The 21,083-nt window shown below is 43.5% G+C and overlaps 1 protein-coding gene and 1 non-coding gene across 3 annotated transcripts in view; one reads left to right on the top strand and one right to left on the bottom strand.

Annotated features, from left to right (window-relative positions):
* Positions 1–21,083, top strand: part of AKAP7 (A-kinase anchoring protein 7) — a 148,969-nt gene that overhangs the window by 26,526 nt on the left and 101,360 nt on the right. For both annotated transcript variants that reach the window (XM_038770910.1, XM_038770919.1), the window contains one exon: positions 5,606–5,721. In XM_038770910.1, coding sequence (XP_038626838.1) covers positions 5,606–5,721 — 116 coding nt within the window. The remainder of the gene's footprint in view (positions 1–5,605; positions 5,722–21,083) is intronic.
* Positions 3,113–3,250, bottom strand: LOC119924618. Its single transcript, XR_005449321.1, has one exon. It is a non-coding gene; the product is annotated as a small nucleolar RNA SNORA7 (small nucleolar RNA).

Here is a 21,083-nt window from a genome sequence, read left to right as displayed (position 1 = left end):
ATGATCCTATAATAATGATTTGGAAGTCAAATGCGTTTTTGATGCACCACTATTTCTTGACATTTAGGTATTTATAAAGCAAAAAGCTATTTCTCATCTATTCTTAAAAAATATGCACTTCAAAATCATCACTGCCAAATATTTCATTTTAAAATCCTCAAAGCATAATGAGAATGTTAGAATCGTGCAGTATAAATGAAATCACTCTAATCAGGATTTTATAATTGCTCATCCTGAATTCTGCCCATATCATTCTAGACATTTACTGACTTCTTTTTCTCGAGTGTACCCACATTTGAAATCAAAGCTCATTTCTATAAAATCCAAACTAAATTTTGGCCATTTTCCAACGTGATTCCCCCCCCCCCCACCAACAAGAACTATTTCAACAAAGGGATAAATACAGTTCCTGGGCTCCCCTCTCCTAACATACGGGCATAGTGCCAAGTAGTGGCTTCAGGATTGAGACCAGATGACTGGTAGCTCGGACTGTACACTGTTATAAGGGAATAGGGATTGCAGAGGAATGATTTTTCATGATAGCTTTACTGACTTTCTGCAACCTACATGGTGAGAAGGGGAAGGGATTTGTGGGGTTGGGGCAACATGGAAAAGCTATAACTATGGGGGTGATAGGTATAGTCACTCCCATAATCTGTAGACTCTTTTCCCCTAGTGTATCCTCCTGCGCCCCACCTTACACCCACCCCCGGCCCTGATCTCCCTTTCTCCTTGGCCCTAATTTAGAATTCAGAGTGATTGCTCTGAAGAATTCACTGCCCAGTTAGGGCACTGGCTTCTCAAGTTAGGGCTGATGAAGGCACAACCATGCTTGTTGGAGGAAGGAGCTCATGGCTTAGTGGATAGTGCAGGGCCAGGGAGCCAGAAGGACCTGGGTTCTAATCCTGGCTCTGCCACATATCTGCTGTGTGACCTTGGGAAAGTCACTTAATTTCTCTGTGCCTCATCTGTAAAATGGGGATTACAAGTGTGAGCCCCATTTGGGACAGGGACTGTGTCCAATCTACCCCAGTGTTTGGAACAGTGCTTGGCACATAGTAAGCGCTTAACAAGTACTGCAATTATTATTATAATACTCCCTCTCCCTTCAACCCATCCTCATCAGCTAGGCATTGGCAAAGTTCTCAGAGCAAATTAAAACTCGCGTGAACAGTGTGTTGGTGCTTTCACTTGGGGAAAATAATGAACATTCCAAAGCAGAGGACCCTCTAAGTCCCCAGCATCTAAACATAACTTCCTATGTGATCACCCTCGTACTTGGATTTGTACCCTTTATTCACCCCTCCCTCGGCCCCACAGCATTTATGAACATATCCATAATTTATTTATGTTAATATCTGTCTTCTCCTCTAGACTGTGAGCTGGTTGTGGGCAGGGAACATGTCTACCAACTTCATTATATTGTACTCTCCCAAGCACTTAGTACAGTGCTCTGCATGAAGTAGTGCTCAGTAAATACCATTGATTTTGAGTTATGTCCTATGAATTAAAGTGATTTGCCCAGGGTCTCACAGTGGGTGGTTAGCAAGACTGAGATTGGAACCCATGTCCTTTGCCTCCCAGGCCCATAAACTGGGCCACTCTGCTTTGCAAACCTTCTTCAGTCTTGTAGAGCTAACCCTAGGGTGGTTTATTTAATTCTTAGAGAAAAATGCATGGTTGGCTTTGGGAGATCACATATCCTTGCTTACTGTCTCTGGGTGATTTTAACATCTGAATGATTCTGGGGATTCAAATCTTCCCCCCACTTAGGCTGTGAGCCCCATGTGGGACAGGGATAGTGTCCAACCTGATTGTGTTGCATCTACATCAGCACATAGTGCAGTGCTTGGAACATGTTAAATGCCTTCTCTTTCTCTCTCTACACACACACACACACACACACACATGCACACGTATAAAGTGATAAATTTTTGCATAGTCATAGAAAATTAATCTCTGAGGATTGAAATTCAGGACTTCAAGAGAAAAATACTGTTGTACATGTTCATGGATGTAGACAAATCTGATGTAAACTAAGAACTGCAAGATGTGCTTTTCAAGGTCACAAAGTGTACTGGATTATGACTAATTTATACATTGCTGTCAAGAAAATTTTCATGGGTCACTAGAAGCAGCTGCTTTGATTTCTTGGTGTACAGGAGTGGATGTTCTAAAAAGGAATGTTTCATTCCTTGTAAAGCATTCCCAGGGTTTTTAACTTGACTGTGGATATCTACCAGAACATCCGTTCACATTTCCAGCTAAAACTGTATTTCTCTATTCCAGTGTGGCATTACCCAGTGATATTATCCACCTAAAATAAACAAAAAAACAATAGAAAATGTAAAAAAAAGATAGGTCTGGAAGTATTTCAGGTGTGCATGCAGGTTCTAGGGTCTGAAGATCTCATTGTGGGCAGGGAATGTGTCTACCATCTTAATTATACTCTCCCAAGTGCTTTAGTACAAGAAGCAGGAGCGTGGCCTAGTGGCAGTAACATGGGCTTGGGAGTCAGAGGTCGTGGTTTGTAATCCTGACTCCACCACCTGTCTACTGTGTGACCTTGGGCAAGTCACTTCACTGGGCCTCAGTTACCTTATCTGTAAAATTTTACAGATAAGGTAACTGAGGCTGTAAGCCCCATGTGGTACAGGGATTTTGTCCAACCTGGTTGCCTTGTATCTACCCTAGTGCTTAGAACAGTGCTTAGCACTTAATAAATGCCATAATTATTACAATGTCCTGAACACGGTAAGCACTTAATAACTGATTGATTTGAACCCTCCAAAGGACCTTAGAATCAGCCCACCCATCTAAAGATCCTCTTGACTCTTGTCTTATGCTGTTGTCTCCAGCCCATAGCGATGCCATGGACACATCTCTTCCATAACACCCCACCTCCATCTGCAATCATTCTGGTAGTGTATCCATTCAGTTTTCTTGGTAAAAATACAGAAATGGTTTACCATTGCCTCCTTCCACTCAGTAAACTTGAGTCTCCTCCCTTGACTCTCTCCCATGCCACTGCTGCCTTAGTACAGTGCTCTGCACACAGTAAGCGCTCAATAAATACTATTGAATGAATGCTGCCCAGCACAGGTGAGCTTTAACTTGTAGCAGATTGCCTTTCACTCTCTTGCCACTGCCCAAGCCAGGAATGGAATGGATATAACTCTGCTTGACTCTCCCTCCCATAGTCGAGACTGGTAGAGTACTGGAAACTCTCTAGGTGTGACCTTGAGAGGGGGTCCTCTTGACTAGGAGCTCCTTAAGCCTATTCCAGAGACCAAGACTGAATTCCCTATTATGTCCCAGTCCAAGACTTTCTGCTCCTACTAGACTATCCGCTCCTTGAGGGCAGGAACCACATACACAAACTCTTTGAATTTTACACTTCCACATGCTTAGTAGAGACTCTGCCCACAGGTAGCATTCAATAAATACCATTGTTGGATATCACTAAACTTAGGGCAACCTAGGTGCTCCTCTTCATGGTCCCACAGAGCTGAATAAAGGTAAGTAAGTTAGCTTTGGAGGATGAAGATCTGCAACCTCTAACTCTTTTTTGGCCCAAACTAAGCCCCAGGGTCATGTAGCCAGAAAGGTGCTGGCCTTATTTTGGAGAGGAGAACTACATGCATTCTAGGCACATGTTTCCTGAGGAAGGAGGAGCAGAGGTGCATGGGTATTGTAAGGAATCTGAATACATCCCCAAATTAGCAAGATCTTCATTTATCTACCTCAGAGCTTAGAACAATCAGGTTGGATAAAGTCCCATTCCCACATGAGGCTCACAGTTCAAGTAGGAGGGACTAGGGTTGAATCCCCATTTTAGAGATGAGCTAATGGAGGTACAGAGAAGTTAATAGACTTGCCCCAGATCACACAGCAGGCACGTGGCACAGTTGGGATTAGAACCAGGTCCTTTCACTCCTAGAACCATGCTGCTTCTGACACTCATCCCACGTCCAAACCCCAATCAATGGATTCAAAATGCATGGGGACACCTTCTTCTAACTTCAGTTCTTGCAAGGCTGCACTGCAGAACCCCTTTATTCCTGATAAACACTCCTTTTACTCTGTGTGAGCCCTGAAAGGGTGCTTTTTGCTCATCCCTTGAGCTGTGGCCCTGTATTTTCTTTGCCCAGAAAAGACCAAGTCTCATTAATACATTAGGCTATTCCCCCTAAGATTATGCACATTTAGGCATTTGACATTTTCTTTCAGGACCATAATGCTGGAATCCTCTTTCTTTCATAAATGTGGAATATTCCCCGCCATTCTATTAAAACCAGGGGTGTTGCAATAATGTGTTGTTTAAATCAACTTCTGTTTGGAGTTTTGCCCATCAGTTGTGAAAGCCCGCAGTTGTGCAGGAGACTGGGTTACCAGCTTCTTTCAATTGTATTTGAGTGCTTACTTGTGTGCTAAGCACCGTACTAAGTGCTTGGGAGAGTATAACAAAGTTGGTAGACACATTAGCAGCCCACAATGAGATTAAGGTCTAGAGTAGTTTCCCAGCTGTGGCATCAGATAGTGGCCCTCTAGTTCTTTGGCTGCAGCTGGTGAATCACGTGGTGAGCAGAGGGTGCCTGCTACCATCTTTGATCCTAGAGTGTTTATTACCTTATCCTGAATGCAGGGATTGAGTGTTATTACTACTACAGCCACTAATTTTTATTGAGGATCAGCATGGTCTAGTGGAAAGAGCACAGGCTTGAGAGTCAGAAGACCTGGGTTCCAATCCCAGCTCTGGCTGTTGCCTGCTCTATGACCTTGGACAAGTCACTTAATTTCTCTGGGCCTCAGTTTCCTCTTCTGTAAAATGGGTATTAAATCCTACTCCTATTTAGACTGTAAGCTCCATGTGGGACAGGAATTGCTTCTGATCTGATTAACTTGTAGCTATCCCTAGAACTGTGTTTAACACAAGCATTTAAATACATCATTACTACTAATATAATTTATTCAGCACTTACTTTGAGCAAAGCACTGTGCTAAACACTGAGGAACACACACATAAGGGAGAGTTAGACACGGTTCTTGGCCCTCCAGGGGCTCACAATCTTCTACTTCCATTGAAGGTTCCCAAGTATCTAATCAGTGCTCCGTACACAGTAGACACCCAGTCAATTCTGATGATGATGATATGAAAAATGATGAATGGGAGAACTGAATTCAGAGATTCGTAACCCAAAATAGAAGCAGCATGGCCTAGAGGACAAATGCGTGGACTTGGGGTACTGAGGACTTGGGTTCTAACCCCTGCTCTGCCACTTGCCTGCTGTGTTACCGTGGCCAAATCACCTAGCTTCTCTGTGCCTTAGGTTCCTCATTTGTGAAATAGGGATTCAATACCTGTTCTCCCTTCTGCTTAGACTGTGAGCCCCATGTGGGACAGGGACTGTATCCAGCCTGATTAAATTGTAGCTACCTTAGTGCTTAGAACAGTGCTTGACACTTAGTAAGTGCTTAACCAAATACCATAAAAAAGTAATTCTACTAACTGAAATGAGTATCTTCAAGAAAGAAGGGCATGTGTAGGGGCCAGTTACGCCTAATGTTCAATATTTTTGGGCCGCTTTACTTTTATCTCCTCCAGAGACGGTGAAGAGGACATTTCAAGAGAAGGGAATACTGGCAGGAGAAAACAGAAGTTTTACACCCCATCTGACCTACATGAAAATTACCAGTAATGTTGCAGGGCTACTTAAACAGGTGAGATGGCATGCTAGGCAATAAATCTAGCAACCCTTCCAAAGGAGAGAAAATGTATTTTTATTATCTGCTTTTGCCAGATTGTTCTCCAACTCTGCTTTTTAACTTAATGATTTCATACCTCTGGTAAAATGTTTCAGTCCTTTAAGAGACTGATGATTATTTACGCTTTTTAAATAAACCTATATTGGAATTTTAGAGTGATTATTAATTAGGCTTCCCTTTTTTTATAAATCTATATCTGAATTTTAGTGCACATAGTTCTAGATATCCTTGAAGGAAAAATAATATTTTCTGTCAACAATTCAGAACATTCGAAGTAGAAAAACCTTCTCCCAGTCATCAACTCCTGTCATCTAGAATGATAGCCTTATTATCAGAATTTGAACTGGCAAATTATTTGGTTGTTACCTCTTTATGAAGGGTTTTAAGAAAACCTAATCTTTGTTTCTCTTTCAAGTTTTCTTTCTTATTTAACTTCATTCTTTCCTCAGTTTAGCGTTGCACTATATCTGTAGTACTAAATTTAGGGAGTCGAAAGATGTATTCTCTATCATTTGCTTCCAATATTTGCTTCAGATAGTTTCAGCATTTGATATTGCAGGTAATTTAGCAAGTTAATTATTTTAAGTTCTCATCAAGAGTATATACTAGGTTAGAACTCATCAGGAGCAAATTTGGATGAATGAAAATGTAAAAATGAGTCCAGAAGCAGAGAGATTTCAGCAAACAACCTAGGAAATAGAAGTAGAATACTAATGAACACCACATTCTTTAGGAGACTGTCAAACAGTGTGATGGCAGTGTGTATTAAGCTTCAGAAAAAACTAAAAGGTCCAAACCTCTTTTAGCAATGAATCATTTATTGAGCACTTATTGTGTGCACTACAGCTGAAAGACCTGCACTTTCCACTCTTACCACATCCAACTTCTTGAGCATCATTTAAGAGCCATTTTAGCCAAATGGCAACACAGAATCACTAACAGTGAAGTTCTTGGAATTAAGTCAGTCTCCCAGCACTGAAGCTATGCTCATTTCAGCTCAGCTGCACAAGGTCAAATGTGTGAGGAGAATAAACAATGCTAGAACATGCAAATAGTTCCTGTAGGGTGAGCTGAAATCAGGAAAGAGGGAGGGGAGGGAAAGGTTTCAAGTGTAGAGAAAAATAAATGGGATCCAAGCTGAAAACAGGGCGTGAGTTGCCATAGATGGACCAGCATAATGTTCTGTAGTGGTACCAAGAAGGTAATCCAACTTTATGGCCTGGGTGCCCCACGTTTGACAAATTCCCCAAGAGTGATTGTTTCAGAGGGGGCTTTACAAAATGATTATTTCATTTCTCAAGTCTACTAAGACTCGATTTAGGAATCCCTAGCAAAGATGGGGCAGGCAGGGGGATGAAGCAAGATGAATGCAATCAATCAATCAATTGTATTTATTGAGCGCTTACTGTGTGCAGAGCACTTTATTAAGCGCTTGGGAAGTACAAGTTGGCAACACATAGAGACAGTCCCTACCCAACAGTGGGCTCACAGTCTAGAAGGGGGAGACAGAGAACAAAACCAAACATATTAACAAAATAAAATAAATAGAATAGATCATCATCATCATCAATCGTATTTATTGAGCGCTTACTATGTGCAGAGCACTGTACTAAGCGCTTGGGAAGTACAAATTGGCAACATATGGAGACAGTCCCTACCCAACAGTGGGCTCACAGTCTAAAAGGGGGAGACAGAGAACAAAACCAAACATACTAACAAAATAAAATAAATAGAATAGATATGTACAAATAAAATAAATAGAGTAATAAATATGTACAAACATATATACATATATACAGGTGCTGTGGGGAAGGGAAGGAGGTAAGACGTGGGGGATGGAGAGGGGGGCGAGGGGGAGAGGAAGGAGGGGGCTCAGTCTGGGAAGGCCTCCTGGAGGAGGTGAGCTCTCAGTAGGGCTATGAAGGGAGGAAGAGAGCTAGCTTGGCGGATGTTGGGAAGGAGGGCATTCCAGGCCAGGGGGATGACGTGGGCCCAGGGTCGACGGCGGGACAGGCAAGAACGAGGCACGGTGAGGAGATTAGCGGCGGAGGGTGCGGGCTGGGCTGTAGAAGGAGAGAAGGGAGGTGAGGTAGGAGGGGGCAAGGTGATGGAGAGCCTTGAAGCCGAGGGTGAGGAGTTTCTGCCTGGTGCGCAGATTGATTGGTAGCCACTGGAGATTTTTGAGACTGCAGGCCCTTCCTGGGTTTTCCTAACTGCTTCCCCAGGTGGAGCACATTGTCTACTTTTCCTCCTACTTGTTTGCAGTTTATTACCAGACTTGAGAAGATTTTGAAATTCTTCGAGCCTTGTCAGAGGAAAAGCAACTCTCTTCCCTGCCATCCCAAATTCTACCAGCAATTACATCCAGACTGCTTATTCAGAGTCTGTATGCTCAACAGTGTTCTAAGCACTTGGGAGAATGCAGTAGAATTAGTATAATTCCTGCTCTCATGGTCTTAAAAATCTGAAGTACACTGAGAATTTTCAAGATATATAACATTTATGAGTATCATTAATACTAGTATTTATCAAGAACTTACTGTGTGCAGCACAATGAACTAAGCACTAGAAAAGAACACACAGGTGGAAATTACACAGTCCCTGTCCTTGAAGGGACTTACAATGTAAAAATAAAAAGGGGAGAGGGGCCTGATGACACTACAAGGAGAGATAAAACACTAAGACAGTATAAAGGCAATAACGAAGATCAGCATTCTAACTCTCCCAAGTGCCTAGTACAGTGTTCTGCACAGAGGAAGTGTTCATTAAATAGCACTGATTGAAATACTCATTTTGATGGGGTTTCCATTTCAAGCCCAGGAGTAAATTGGGTGGTTAGGACAGTCTGACACTTGGTGGCAGAAGAGACTAGTTTCTGGTCAAAGGAGATTCATGAAGCAGATTTAGCTTACACAAGAGGGAAGTTGAGTATCTTTTTTTTTATCATAGGTACATTCTTTGGGCTCCTCACTTTCTCTCAGGGAACAATAGACACTTTGCAAGTTTTATACACTTTTTCAGGTAACAAAGATGCAATCTAGTGCATTGAAGTTGGGCTATGAAAAGATACATTAGTAAAATCTTTCAAATTGTTGTTTTTAAAATTACCTGACTGATGCCACTTAGTGTTCAACCTGACAAGAGGAGGAGGACTGGTGTATGAGAGGCTGGCAAAGGTACAAAGGGAGGGAAAAGTGAGAGAGGGGGAGAACAGAGTTTACTTAGACTGTGATTCTTATGTGAGGAACAAAGGCTCCATCTGACCTGAATATCTTTTATCTACCCAAGCAGTACAGTGCTTGGCACAGAGTAGAGAGTACAATGCAATAGATTTTGTAGATATGATGATACTTAACATTAAAATAATTACAATACCAAACAAATCATCAGTGGTTAATACCAAAAAAAACCAAACAGAAAAACCCACACATGCCTAGCATAACACTCCTTTAAAATATTCTGCCTTTTCTGGGAGAGATGAAGTGTACTTGATACTATGTGCATTCACAGTTTTAGGGCTTGGGGCCATTCCAAAAAATCTGAATTTCCATAGCCAAACTATACCAGTATCCTGCAGATGAGGACTGTTGGAAGAGTGTCAATTCAAACAATGAAAACCAACTGAAAGTGGCTTTTATTACTTTGGAAAATGGAACCAAAATGCTTCATGCTTTGGACTGTGCTTACATCAAATCTGTACCTCTTTTTGGCCTCCAGGTTTTCCCCAGCTATTCTACCAAGTTCTACTCCATGAAGACAATGGGGGAGACTAGAACAGCTATGGAATTTAAAAAGACTCCCTATTTTAGTAATTACAATTTATATCAGTCAATCAGTGGTAACTGAGCACTCACTGTGTGCAAAACACTGCTCTAAGTGCTTGGGAAGGTAATAATGGTACTTATTAAGCACTTACTATGTGCCAGCACTGTCTTAAGTGCTGGTACATATAGAGTTGGTACACATGATCCCTTCCCACAAGGAGCTTACAGCCTAGAGGGGGATGACAGACATTAAAATAAATGCCCAACAGAGGAAATGACAGAGTACTTAAGTGTTGTGGGGCTGAGGATGGGGTGAATATTAAGTGCTTAAGGGATACATCTGAATATGTGGGGAATGAAGAAGGAGGGTAGAGGAAATGAAGGCTTAGTCAGTGAAGGCTTCTTGGAGGTGGTGAGATTTTTAGAAGGGCTTTGAAGGAGGAAGAGTGGTGGTCTGTCAGCTATAAAGGGGGAGAGTGTATGTGGGCAAGGGTCAGTTACGGGTAGGTGAGATTCGGGTACAGTGAGCATGTGTACATTAGAGTTAGAAGTGTGCAGTTCGGGTTGTAGAAGGAGATAAGCAAGGTAAGTTAAGATGGGGAGAAGTGATTGAGTGCATTAAAGACAACAGAAAGGAGTTTCTGATTAGTGGGGAGGTGGATGGGCAGCCATTGGAGGTTTGTGAGGAGTGGAGAGACATGGACTGAATTTTTTTTTTGAAAAATGATCCAGGCAGCAGAGTAAAGTATGGACAAGAGAGGGGAGAGACAGAAGGCAGGGAGGTCAGTGAGGAGGCTAATGCAGTAATCAAGGTGGGATATGATTAATAATAATAATAATGTTGGTATTTGTTAAGCGCTTACTATGTGTCAAGCACTGTTCTATACACTGAATAATGATGGCATTTAATAAGCGCTTACTGTATGTAAAGCACTGTTCTAAGCACTGGGGAGGTTACAAGGTGATCAGGTTGTCCCACGTGGGACTCACAGTCTTAATCCCCATTTTACAGATGCGGTAACTGAGGCACAGAGAAGTAAAGTCACTTGCCCAAAGTCACACAGCCGACAATTGGCGGAGGTGGGATTAGAACCCATGACCTCTGACTCCAAAGCCCATGCTGTTTCCACTGAGCCACGCTGGTTCTCTGATAAGTGTTTGGATAAGAATGATAACAGTTTGAATGGAGGAAAGGAACAGATTTTAGAAATTTGGTGAAAGTAGACCTGACAGGATTTTGTGACAGACTGAGAGAGATGAGTTGAGGATAATGTTAAAGTTACAGGCTTGAGAGACAGGGATGATGGTGGAGTTGCCTACAGGAATGGAGAGGAGCTCTTTTAGGACATGTTATGTTTGAAGTGTCAGTGGGACATCCAGATACAGATGTCCTGAAGGCAGGAGGAAACGTGGGACTATAAGCTCATTTTGTGCATGGAATGTGTCTACCATTCACATGAGAAGCAGCATGACGTAGTGGATAGAGCATGGGCCTTGGTGTCAAGAGGTCATGGGCCCTACTGCCTCTCTGCCACTTGTCTGTTGTGTGACCTTCGACAAGTCACTTCACTTCCCTGGGCCTCAACTACCTCATCTGTGAAATGGGAATTGAGACTCTGAGCCCCACATGGAACATAGATTATGTCCAATTCGATTTGCTTGTATCCACCCCAGTGCTTAGTACAGTGCTTGGCACACAGCAAGCACTTAAAATACCACAATTATTATTATTGCCACTAACTCGTATTGTACTCTCCCAAATGTTTAGTATAGTGCACTGCACCCAGTAAACATTCAATAAAGATGATTGAGACTGTAGAGGAGGGGAGGGCTTGGGCCTACAGAGATAAATTTGAGATGTTGGGATGTAAAGATGTTAGTCGAAGTGAATGAGTTCTCCAAAGGAGTGGATGTAAGTGGAGAATTGAAGGAAATCCAGAACTGAGCCTTAAAGCACCCCCATAGTCAGAAGGTGGGAAACCTTCCAAAGAGACTGAATAGGAACAGCCAGAGGTAGGAGGAGAAGCAGGAGAGGACAATGTTGGCAAAGCCAAGGTTAGCCACTGTCCCCAGGAGAAGGCAGTGGTCCACAGTGCCTAAGACAGCTGATAGATTGAGGAAGATTAAGATGGGCTAGCGGCCATTGGATATGGCAAGAAGAAGGTCACTGATGACTTTAAAGGGGTCCATTTTGTGTGACACCTGTCCACATGTTTTGTTTTTTGTCTCTACCCCTTCTAGACTGCGAGCCCATTGTTGGGTAGGGACCATCTCTATATGTTGCCAACTTGTACTTCCCAAGTGCTTAGTACAGTGCTGTGCACACAGTGAGCACTAAATAAATATGATCGAATGAATGTGGAGTGAAGGGAGTGGAAGCCAAATTACTGGGGTTAAGGGGAGAATTGAAGCTGAGCAACTGGCTTAAGGAGTTTGGAGGGAATATTAGGAGGGAAATGAGATGATACTGGGGGGAGCCACAGGGGTCAAGGGAGGATTTTTATAGGATAGGAGATACATGAGAATGTTTGATAACAGAGGGGAAGGAGCCAATGGAAAGTGAGCCATTGAAAATAAATAATGATGGCATTTGTTAAGCGCTTACTATGTGCAAAGCACTGTTCTAAGTGCTGGGGAGGTTACAAGGTGATCAGGTTGTCCTGGCGGGGGGCTCACAGTTATCATCCCCATTTTCCAGATGAGGGAACTGAGGCCCAGAGAATAATAATAATAATGATGGCATTTATTAAGCACTTACTATGTGCAAAGCACCGTTTTAAGCACCGGGGGGGGATACAAGGTGATCAGGTTGTCCCGGCGGGGGGCTCACAGTTTTCATCCCCATTTTCCAGATGAGGGAACTGAGGCCCAGAGAAGCGAAGCGACTTGCCCAAAGTCACTCAGCTGACAAGCGGTGGAGTTGGGATTCGAACCCATGACCTCCGACCCCAAAGCCCGGGCTCTTTCCGCTGAGCCACGCTGCTTCTCACAAGATAATCGGATCGGACACAGTCCCCATCCCACGTGGGGGTCACAGTCTGAGGAGGGCAAAGGACAGGTATTCAATCCCCATTTTACAGAAGAGGAAACGGGGATGCAGAGCAGTGAAGTGGCTTACTAAGCGCTTGGAAAGTACAGTTCGGCAACAGATAGAGACAATCCCTATCCAACAACAGCCTCACAGTCTAGAAGGGGGAGACAGACAACAAAACAAAACAAGTAGACAGGCATCCGTAGAATAACCACTTGGGACTCACTGTCTTAATTCCCATTTTACAGATGAGGTAACTGAGGTACAGAGAAGTAGTGACTTATCCATGGTCACACTGCAGACCTTTTCCACAGCACTTATGTTCATATCTTTAAATTATACATTATAAATTACTTATTTATTAATATTAATGTCTGTCTCCCCCTCTAGATTGTAAACTCATCATGGTCAGGGAACCTGTCTGCTAATTCTGTTGTACTGTACTCTAAGCACTTAGTATAGTGCTCTCTTCATAGTAAGCACTCAATAAATACAATTGATTGATTGATTGATTGAGCAGGCAAGTAGCAGAGCTGGGATTCAAACCCCAGTCCTTCTGACTCCTAGGCCTGTTCTCTATCCACTAGGCCGTGCTGCTTCTCATTTGTTTCAGAGGAAGGTATAAACAGCTAACTCTTAAGCAAACTTTGAATGCCCCACTATCAATCAATCATATTTATTGAGCGCTTACTGTGTGCAGTGCACTGTACTAAGCGCTTGGGAAGTACAAGTTGGCAACATATAGAGACAGTCCCTACCCAACAGTGGGCTCACAGTCTAGAAGGGGGAGACAGAGAACAAAACCAAACATATTAACAAAATAAAATAAATAGAATAGATATGTACAAGTAAAATAAGTGAATAGAGTAATAAATATGTACAAACATATATACATATACAGGTGCTGTGGGGAAGGGAAGGAGGTAAGGTGGAGGGGATGGAGAGGGGGACGAAGAGGAGAGGAAGGAGGGGGCTCAGTCTGGGAAGGCCTCCTGGAGGACGTGAGCTCTCAGTAGGGCTTTGAAGGGAGGAAGAGAGCTAGCTTGGCAGATGGGCAGAGGGAGGGCATTCCAGGCCCGGGGGATGACGTGGGCCGGGGGTCGATGGCGGGACAGGCGAGAATGAGGCACAGTGAGGAGATTAGTGGCAGAGGAGCGGAGGGTGCGGGCTGGGCTGTAGAAGGAGAGAAGGGAGATGAGGTAGGAGGTGGCGAGGTGATGGAGAGCCTTGAAGCTGAGGGTGAGGAGTTTCTGCCTGATGCTTAGGTTGATTGGTAGCCACTAGAGATTTTTGAGGAGGGGAGTAATATGTCCAGAGCGTTTCTGGACAAAGATAATCCAGGCAGCGGCATGAAGTATGGATTGAAGTGGAGAGAGACAGAAGGATGGGAGATCAGAGAGGAGGCTGATTCAGTAGTCCAGACGGGATAGAATAGGGTATTAATAAATACCATGAGGAAAAAAATAACAGTTGTGATCTGAGAATGGAATTTCAGGGTTTGTGAAGTTGGTTGTGTTGTTACAATTGATCATGATTTATATAAAATGCATACACACACACACACACACACACACACATATAAAATCAATTCTAGTTCTGAAGGACCACAGTCTCTCCTAATTCCTTAGCACAGTGCTCTGCACATAGTAAGTGCTCAATAACTTTGATTGATTCCTTTAGGCAGGGTTCCACCTAAGCCATTCTAGAAGGTGAATTGTAAATATTTCCAGTTCTCTTCTGCTGCATATTCTGTCTTAAATCTGCATATTCTTTGTTTTTAAATATTTACAGGGTATGCATAACCTTCCTTCCATGTTGCTCAGAGATAGCTAGACCAAGAATGGAAAAGAATAAAAATTTCCTTTACTTTCCTCTTTCTAATATAAATCACTAAATTCATATATTCAAATATGTTTTAATCTCATAAGTGAATATAATTTAATATGAATTCATTTCTTTGATATATTAGGAATAATCTGAGAGCTTTATAATTCATCATAACCAAAACAGAGATGAATGACCATGTGATTCCACTTTTAAAACATATATGTTATGAGTTATGCTTTTGTCATAACTCTTTCCTATACCACCTCCCAAAATAGACCCATTAAAAAGCTCCACTCACTTCTAATGGTAAACGTTCAGCAGGAAACTCCGTTTCAAGTTTCAGTTGCTGGTAGGTATGGCTATTCATTTAGAACACTTTAGGATTTTTCAAGGAAAATTTCACTGAAACAAGCCCAAAGCTAAAATATTGAAGGCTAAATGTTTTAGACATTAGATAAGTGGCATCATATGGATTGTAAAAGCTTGATTTGGGTGAAGTAGAGAATTTGAAAACAGAACCTTGAGCTCATTAACCTAACATTAAATTCAGTTGGCCTCCAACCCCACAGCACTTCTTAAACTCAGTTGCTTCCCCTACCTATATTTTAATGTCTGCCTCCTTCACTAGACTGTAAAATCCTTGAGGGCAGGGCTCACATTTACTTTATTGTACTGCCCCAAATGCTAAGAACAATACTCGGCCCACTGTAAGCCCTCTGTTACATTTTAAGACCTTCAAAGGCAGAGATTGTCTTATTTCTGTTTCCAAGTAAATGTTCTGAATCCAGTAGGTACTCAAAAAGAGCTGATGATGATGGTGGCATAAAAATTTACAATATATTTTGAAAGTTGATATTGATAGTATTACCACTATGAACAAGGTGGTAGTCTGTGTTGACAGAGTCTCCCTTCATATGTGATATGAAGGGTCATATCCTTCTCAGCTCCGGTCTCAGCTCCGCAACATTGCCAAGATCCGCCCTTTCCTCTCCATCCATACCGCTACCCTGCTCATTCAAGCTCTCATCCTGTCCCGTCTGGACTACTGCATCAGCCTTCTCTCTGATCTCCCATCCTCATGTCTCTCTCCACTTCAATCCATACTTCATGCTGCTGCCCGGATTATCTTTGTCCAGAAACGCTCTGGGCATATCACTCCCTTCCTCAGAAATAAATTCATTCCTCAGAAATCTCCAGTGGCTACCAATCAATCTGCGCATCAGGCAGAAACTCCTCACCCTGGGCTTCAAGGCTCTTCATCACCTCGCCCCCTCGTACCTCACCTCCCTTCTCTCCTTCTACAGCCCAGCCCGCACCCTCCGCTCCTCCGCCGCTAATCTCCTCACCATACCTCGTTCTTGCCTGTCCCGCCATCGACCCCTGGCCCACGTCATCCCCCGGGCCTGGAATGCCCTCCCTCTGCCCATCCGCCAAGCTAGCTCTCTTCCTCCCTTCAAGGCCCTATTGAGAGCTCACCTCCTCCAGGGGCCCTTCCCAGACTGAGCCCCTTCCTTCCTCTCCCCCTCGCCCCCCTCCATCCCCCCCTTCTTACCTCCTTCCCTTCTCTGCAGCACCTGTATATATGTATATATGTTTGTACATATTTATTACTCTATTTATTTATTTTACTTGTACATATCTATTCTATTTATTTTATTTTGTTAGTATGTTTGGTTTTGTTCTCTGTCTTCCCCTTTTAGACTGTGAGCCCACTGTTGGGTAGGGACTGTCTCTATATGTTGCTAATTTGTACTTCCCAAGCGCTTAGTACAGTGCTTTGCACATAGTAAGCGCTCAATAAATACGATTGATAATGATGATGATGATAGGTGACCTTACTCCACTCAAACACTCCAGAACTGTAAATCCTTGTGGCGGGATTGATTATGGTGCTAGTTTACTCAGTGTGATGCAATCTCCTGATCCTGCCAGTGGTGCTCCCTCTAGAGAAGGGGGTGCAACAAGCAAATGGACAAGCAACGATATGGCACATAGAGAATTACATCGAGAATGTTGTGAACAAAACTGTGCCACAGTGCTGGAGACACACAGCATCTTGCCTCTGGCCTGGAGCGCCCTCCCCTTTCACATCCAATAGAAGATCATGCTCCCAACCTTCAAAGCCATATTAAAAAGCAAATTTCTCATTTTCTCTTCTCCCACTCCTTTCTGGATTTGTACCCTTTATTCACCCCACAGCACTTACATGCCATCATTTCTTTATGGGAAATAATGACTATTTCCCTCTCTAGACCAAACTCCTTGTGGCAGGGAGTTTGTCTACCACATCTGTTGTATGGTTCTCTCAGTAGCGCTTAGTAATAATAATAGTAATAATAATAATGGCATTTATTAAGTGCTTTCTATGTGCAAAGCACTGTTCTAAGCGCTGGGGAGGTTACAAGGTGATCAGGTTGTCCCACTGGGGGCTCACAGTCTTAATTCCCATTTTACAGATGAGGTAACAGGTACAGAGAATGAAGTGACTTGCCCAAAGTCACACAGCTGACAATTGGCAGAGCTGGGATTTGAACCCATGACCTCTGATTCCAAGGCCCGGGCTGTTTCCACTGAGCCATGCTGCACATTAAACACTCAAATATGAATTGGATATTATTGGAGACATTCACTCAATCGTATTTATTGAACTCTTACTATGCACAGAGGACTGTACCAAGCACTTGGGAGAGTACAGCAGACATAAGCAGACATTCACATTCCCTGCCAACAGTGAGCTTACAGTCTAGAGATGCAGGCAGTTCGCCTGATAGTTGCCTCAGTTATTGCAGCCAGCACCCACCATGTCTCTCTCACAGTCTTGTTCTTTTTCTGTAGCAAAAGCAGAAACCAGAGGAGTCAGAGGGGATGGACTGGGGGAGGTGGCCTAGATGCAGCCAGGAGGTTATTGCAGGAGGAGGAGGAGGAGGAGGAGGTTGCAACTGAGCTTGGAAGGGTGGGTGTAGCCTGGGTAATCTGGGCCATTCTGCTTTCCAGGTATCCTGACTCCTAGGCTGTAGAAGTTAGAATGAAAAGAGAGAAAGATGATTTTCTCCCCCTAAAAACCTGACAGAGCTTCAGTACCTTCTGAAACTTGTTAAAATGCCAAAGAGTGAGAGGGAAAGAAAATACTCTTACAATAATAATAGTACTTAGTATTATTAGAATACTAATACTAAGTATAATACTAATATATGACATACAGTATATCATGATACATGACATAGTATAGCGTGATACATGACATACAGTATATCGTGATACATGACATACAGTATATCTTGATACATGGCATATAACTAATATAATACTAATTATAATATATTATAATAGTATTATTATGGTACTTTTACTTACTATGTGCCAAGCACTGTACTAAGCACTGGGGTAGTTACAAGATCATAAGGTTGAACACAGTTCCTGTCCCACATGGGACAAACAGTTTAACTAGGAGGGAGTCGTATTTAATTTGTACTTTACGGGTGAGAAAACTAAGGCACAGATAGATGTTTTCTCTTGCTTATCTCCATCCTGCCTTCGTCTCTACTGAGAACAAGCCTTATTACACTTGAGAAAGGGAACTCTTGGCTTGATATACTGCTTCAAAACCCATCAATCTTTGATTAATTCACCAAATATGAAATCACTGCCATAAAGCCTAATGGTCTCCAGGTTACCTACAGGAACAACCAAGGATAGTGACCCTTCTAGATCACTTGGAAGGGCTTCTAGGGAGTAGGGCTTTGAGAAGGTCGCACAGATCATTTTTCTACATAAATGTTCAGCTCATGTTTTCTCTCTCCTCAAGAGCCTCTCCTTGCTTCAGTCTATACTTCACTCTGCTGCCTGGATTATCTTTGTAAAGAAATGCTCTGTGCACGTCACTCCCCTCCTCAAAAATCTCCAGTGGTTGCCTGTCAACCTATGAATCAAGCAAAAACTCCTCACTCTCGGCTTCAAGGCTTTTCATCACCTCTCCCCCTCCTACCTCACCCCGCTTCTCTACTTCTCCAGCCCAGCCCACACCCTCTGCTCCTCTGGTGCTAACCTCCTCACTGGGCCTCACCCTCTCCTGTCTCGCTGTCGGCCCCTGGCCCACGTCCTTCCCCTGGCCTGGAATGCCCTCCCTCCACACATCCGCCAAACTAGCTCTCTTCCTCCCTTCAAAGCCCTACTGAGAGCTCACTGCCTCCAGGAGGCCTTCCCAGATTGAGCCCCCTTTTTCCTCTCCTCCTCATCACCCCCTCTGCCCTACCTCCTTTCCCTCCCCACAGTACTTGTGTATATTTGTACAGATTTATTATTCTATTTTACTTGTACATATTTACTATTCTATTTTGTTAATGATGTGCATATAGCTATAATTCTATTTGCTCTGATGATTTTGATACCTGTCTACATGTTTTGTTTTGTTGTCTGTCTCCCCCTTCTAGACTGTGAGCCTGTTGTTGGGTAGGGACCATCTCTCTATGTTGCTGACTTGTACTTCTCCAGTGCTTAGTACAGTGCTCTGCACACGATAAGCACTCAATATGATTGAATGAATGAATGGTTGCCCATCCACCTCAAACAGAAAATCCTTTATCCTTGACTTCAAAGAGCTCAATCACCTTGCCCCCCTTCTACCTCACCTCTCTGCTTTTGTACTGCAATCCAGCCCACACACTTCACTCCTCTGTCAACCTACTCACTGTACCTCAATCTCATCTATCTCACCGCCAACCTCTTGCCCCTGCCCTAGAATGCTCTCTCCTTGCATATCTGACAGAAAATTATTCTCCCCAACTTCAAAGCTTTATTGAAGGCAGTCTCCTCCATGATGCCTTCCCTAAGCCCTCATTTCTTTTTCTCCCACTCCCTTTTGTTTTGTCAATTTGCTTCTTTTATTCACTGCCTTTTCAGCCTCACAGCACTTATGTACATATTGTAATTTTTTTTATCTTAATGTCTGTTTCTCCCTCTAGACTGTAAGCTTGTTGTGGGTAGGGAATGTGTTTGTTATATTGTACTCTCCCAAGTGCTCAGTGCAGCGCCTTCTAGACTGTGAGCCGCTGTTGGGTAGGGACCATCTCTATATGTTGCAAACTTGTACTTCCCAAGCGCTTAGTACAGTGCTTTGCACACAGTAAGCGCTCAAATATGATTGAATGAATGAATGAATGATGAGGTTGCTTCCAAAGCACATACCTGGGCCTCAGTTCCCTCATCTATAAAATGGGGATTCAATACCCCTTCTCCCTCCTACTTAGACTGTGAGCCTCATGTGGTGTCTAAGAGTCTTATACTTACCTGAGCACTTAGTAAGCAATTAAAAGCCACAGTTATTATTACTACTAGTCTGGGACTGGTAAAATTTAAGGATTTAATTCTTTGGTCATGTTAAGCACCTTAAAGGGAGAGTGGCCTCTTTCAAGCCAGTGGGTGTCTATTTGGTGCATTGCAGCCCTTGTAAGAATATTGTATGCAACAGGTACATAAATGGTCTAGAACATAATAGTAATAATAATGATGATGGTATTTGTTAGGTGCTTACTATGTGCCAAGCACTTTTCTAAGCACTGGGGTAGATACAAGGGTATCAGGTTGTCCCACGTGGGGCTCACAGTCTTAATCTCCATTTTACAAATGAGGTAACAGAGGCACAGAGAAGTTAAGTGACTTGCTCAAAGTCACACAGCTGACAAATGGCGAAGCCAGGATTAGAACCCATGACCTCTGACTCCTAAGCCCTTGCTCTTTCCACTAAGCCACGCTGCTTCTGATTGTGGTATTTGTTCAGTGCCTGGCACATAGTAAGCACTCAACTAAGTTCATTCTCCATACTTCATGCCGCTGCCCGGATTGTCTTTGTCCAGAAATGCTCTGGGCATGTTACTCCCCTCCTCAATAATCTCCAGTGGCTACCAATCAATCTGCGCATCAGGCAGAAACTCCTCACCCTCGGCTTCAAGGGTCTCCATCACCTCGCCCCCTCCTACCTCACCTCCCTTCTCTCCTTCTACAGCCCAGCCCGCACCCTCCGCTCCTCTGCTGCTAATCTCCTCACCGTGCCTCGTTCTCGCCTGTCCCGCCATCGACCCCCGGCCCACGTCATCCCCCGGGCCTGGAATGCCCTCCCTCTGCCCATCCGCCAAGCTAGCTCTCTTCCTCCCTTCAAAGCCCTACTGAGAGCTCACGTCCTCCAGGAGGCCTTCCCAGACTGAGCCCCCTCCTTCCTCTCCTCTTCGTCCCCCTCTCCATCACCTCCACCTTACCTCCTTCCCTTCCCCACAGCACCTGTATATGTATATATCTTGTACATATCTATTCTATTTATTTTATTTTGTCAATATGTTTGGTTTTGTCCTCTGTCTCTCCCTTCTAGACTGTGAGCCCACTGTTGGGTAGGGACTGTATATGTTGCCAACTTGTACTTCCCAAGCGCTTAGTACAGTGCTGTGCACACAGTAAGCGCTCAATAAATACAATTGATTGATTCATTCTCAGTCTCTTTTGTGGGCTCCTCCTCCCCCTCCCCTTACTGTAGGGGTTCCTTAAGCGTCAGTTCTTGTTCCCCTTCTGTTCTCTATCTACACTCAGTTCCTTGGTGAACTCATTCGCTCCCACGGCTTCAACTATCATCTCTATGTTGATGACATCCAAATCTATATCTCTGCCCCTGCTCTCTCTCCCTCCCTTCAGGCTCGTGTCTCCTGCCT

This window comes from Tachyglossus aculeatus, chromosome 2 (assembly GCF_015852505.1).
Source record: "Tachyglossus aculeatus isolate mTacAcu1 chromosome 2, mTacAcu1.pri, whole genome shotgun sequence".
Taxonomy (NCBI): domain Eukaryota; kingdom Metazoa; phylum Chordata; class Mammalia; order Monotremata; family Tachyglossidae; genus Tachyglossus; species Tachyglossus aculeatus.
This window is presented reverse-complemented; position numbering and strand designations above follow the sequence as displayed.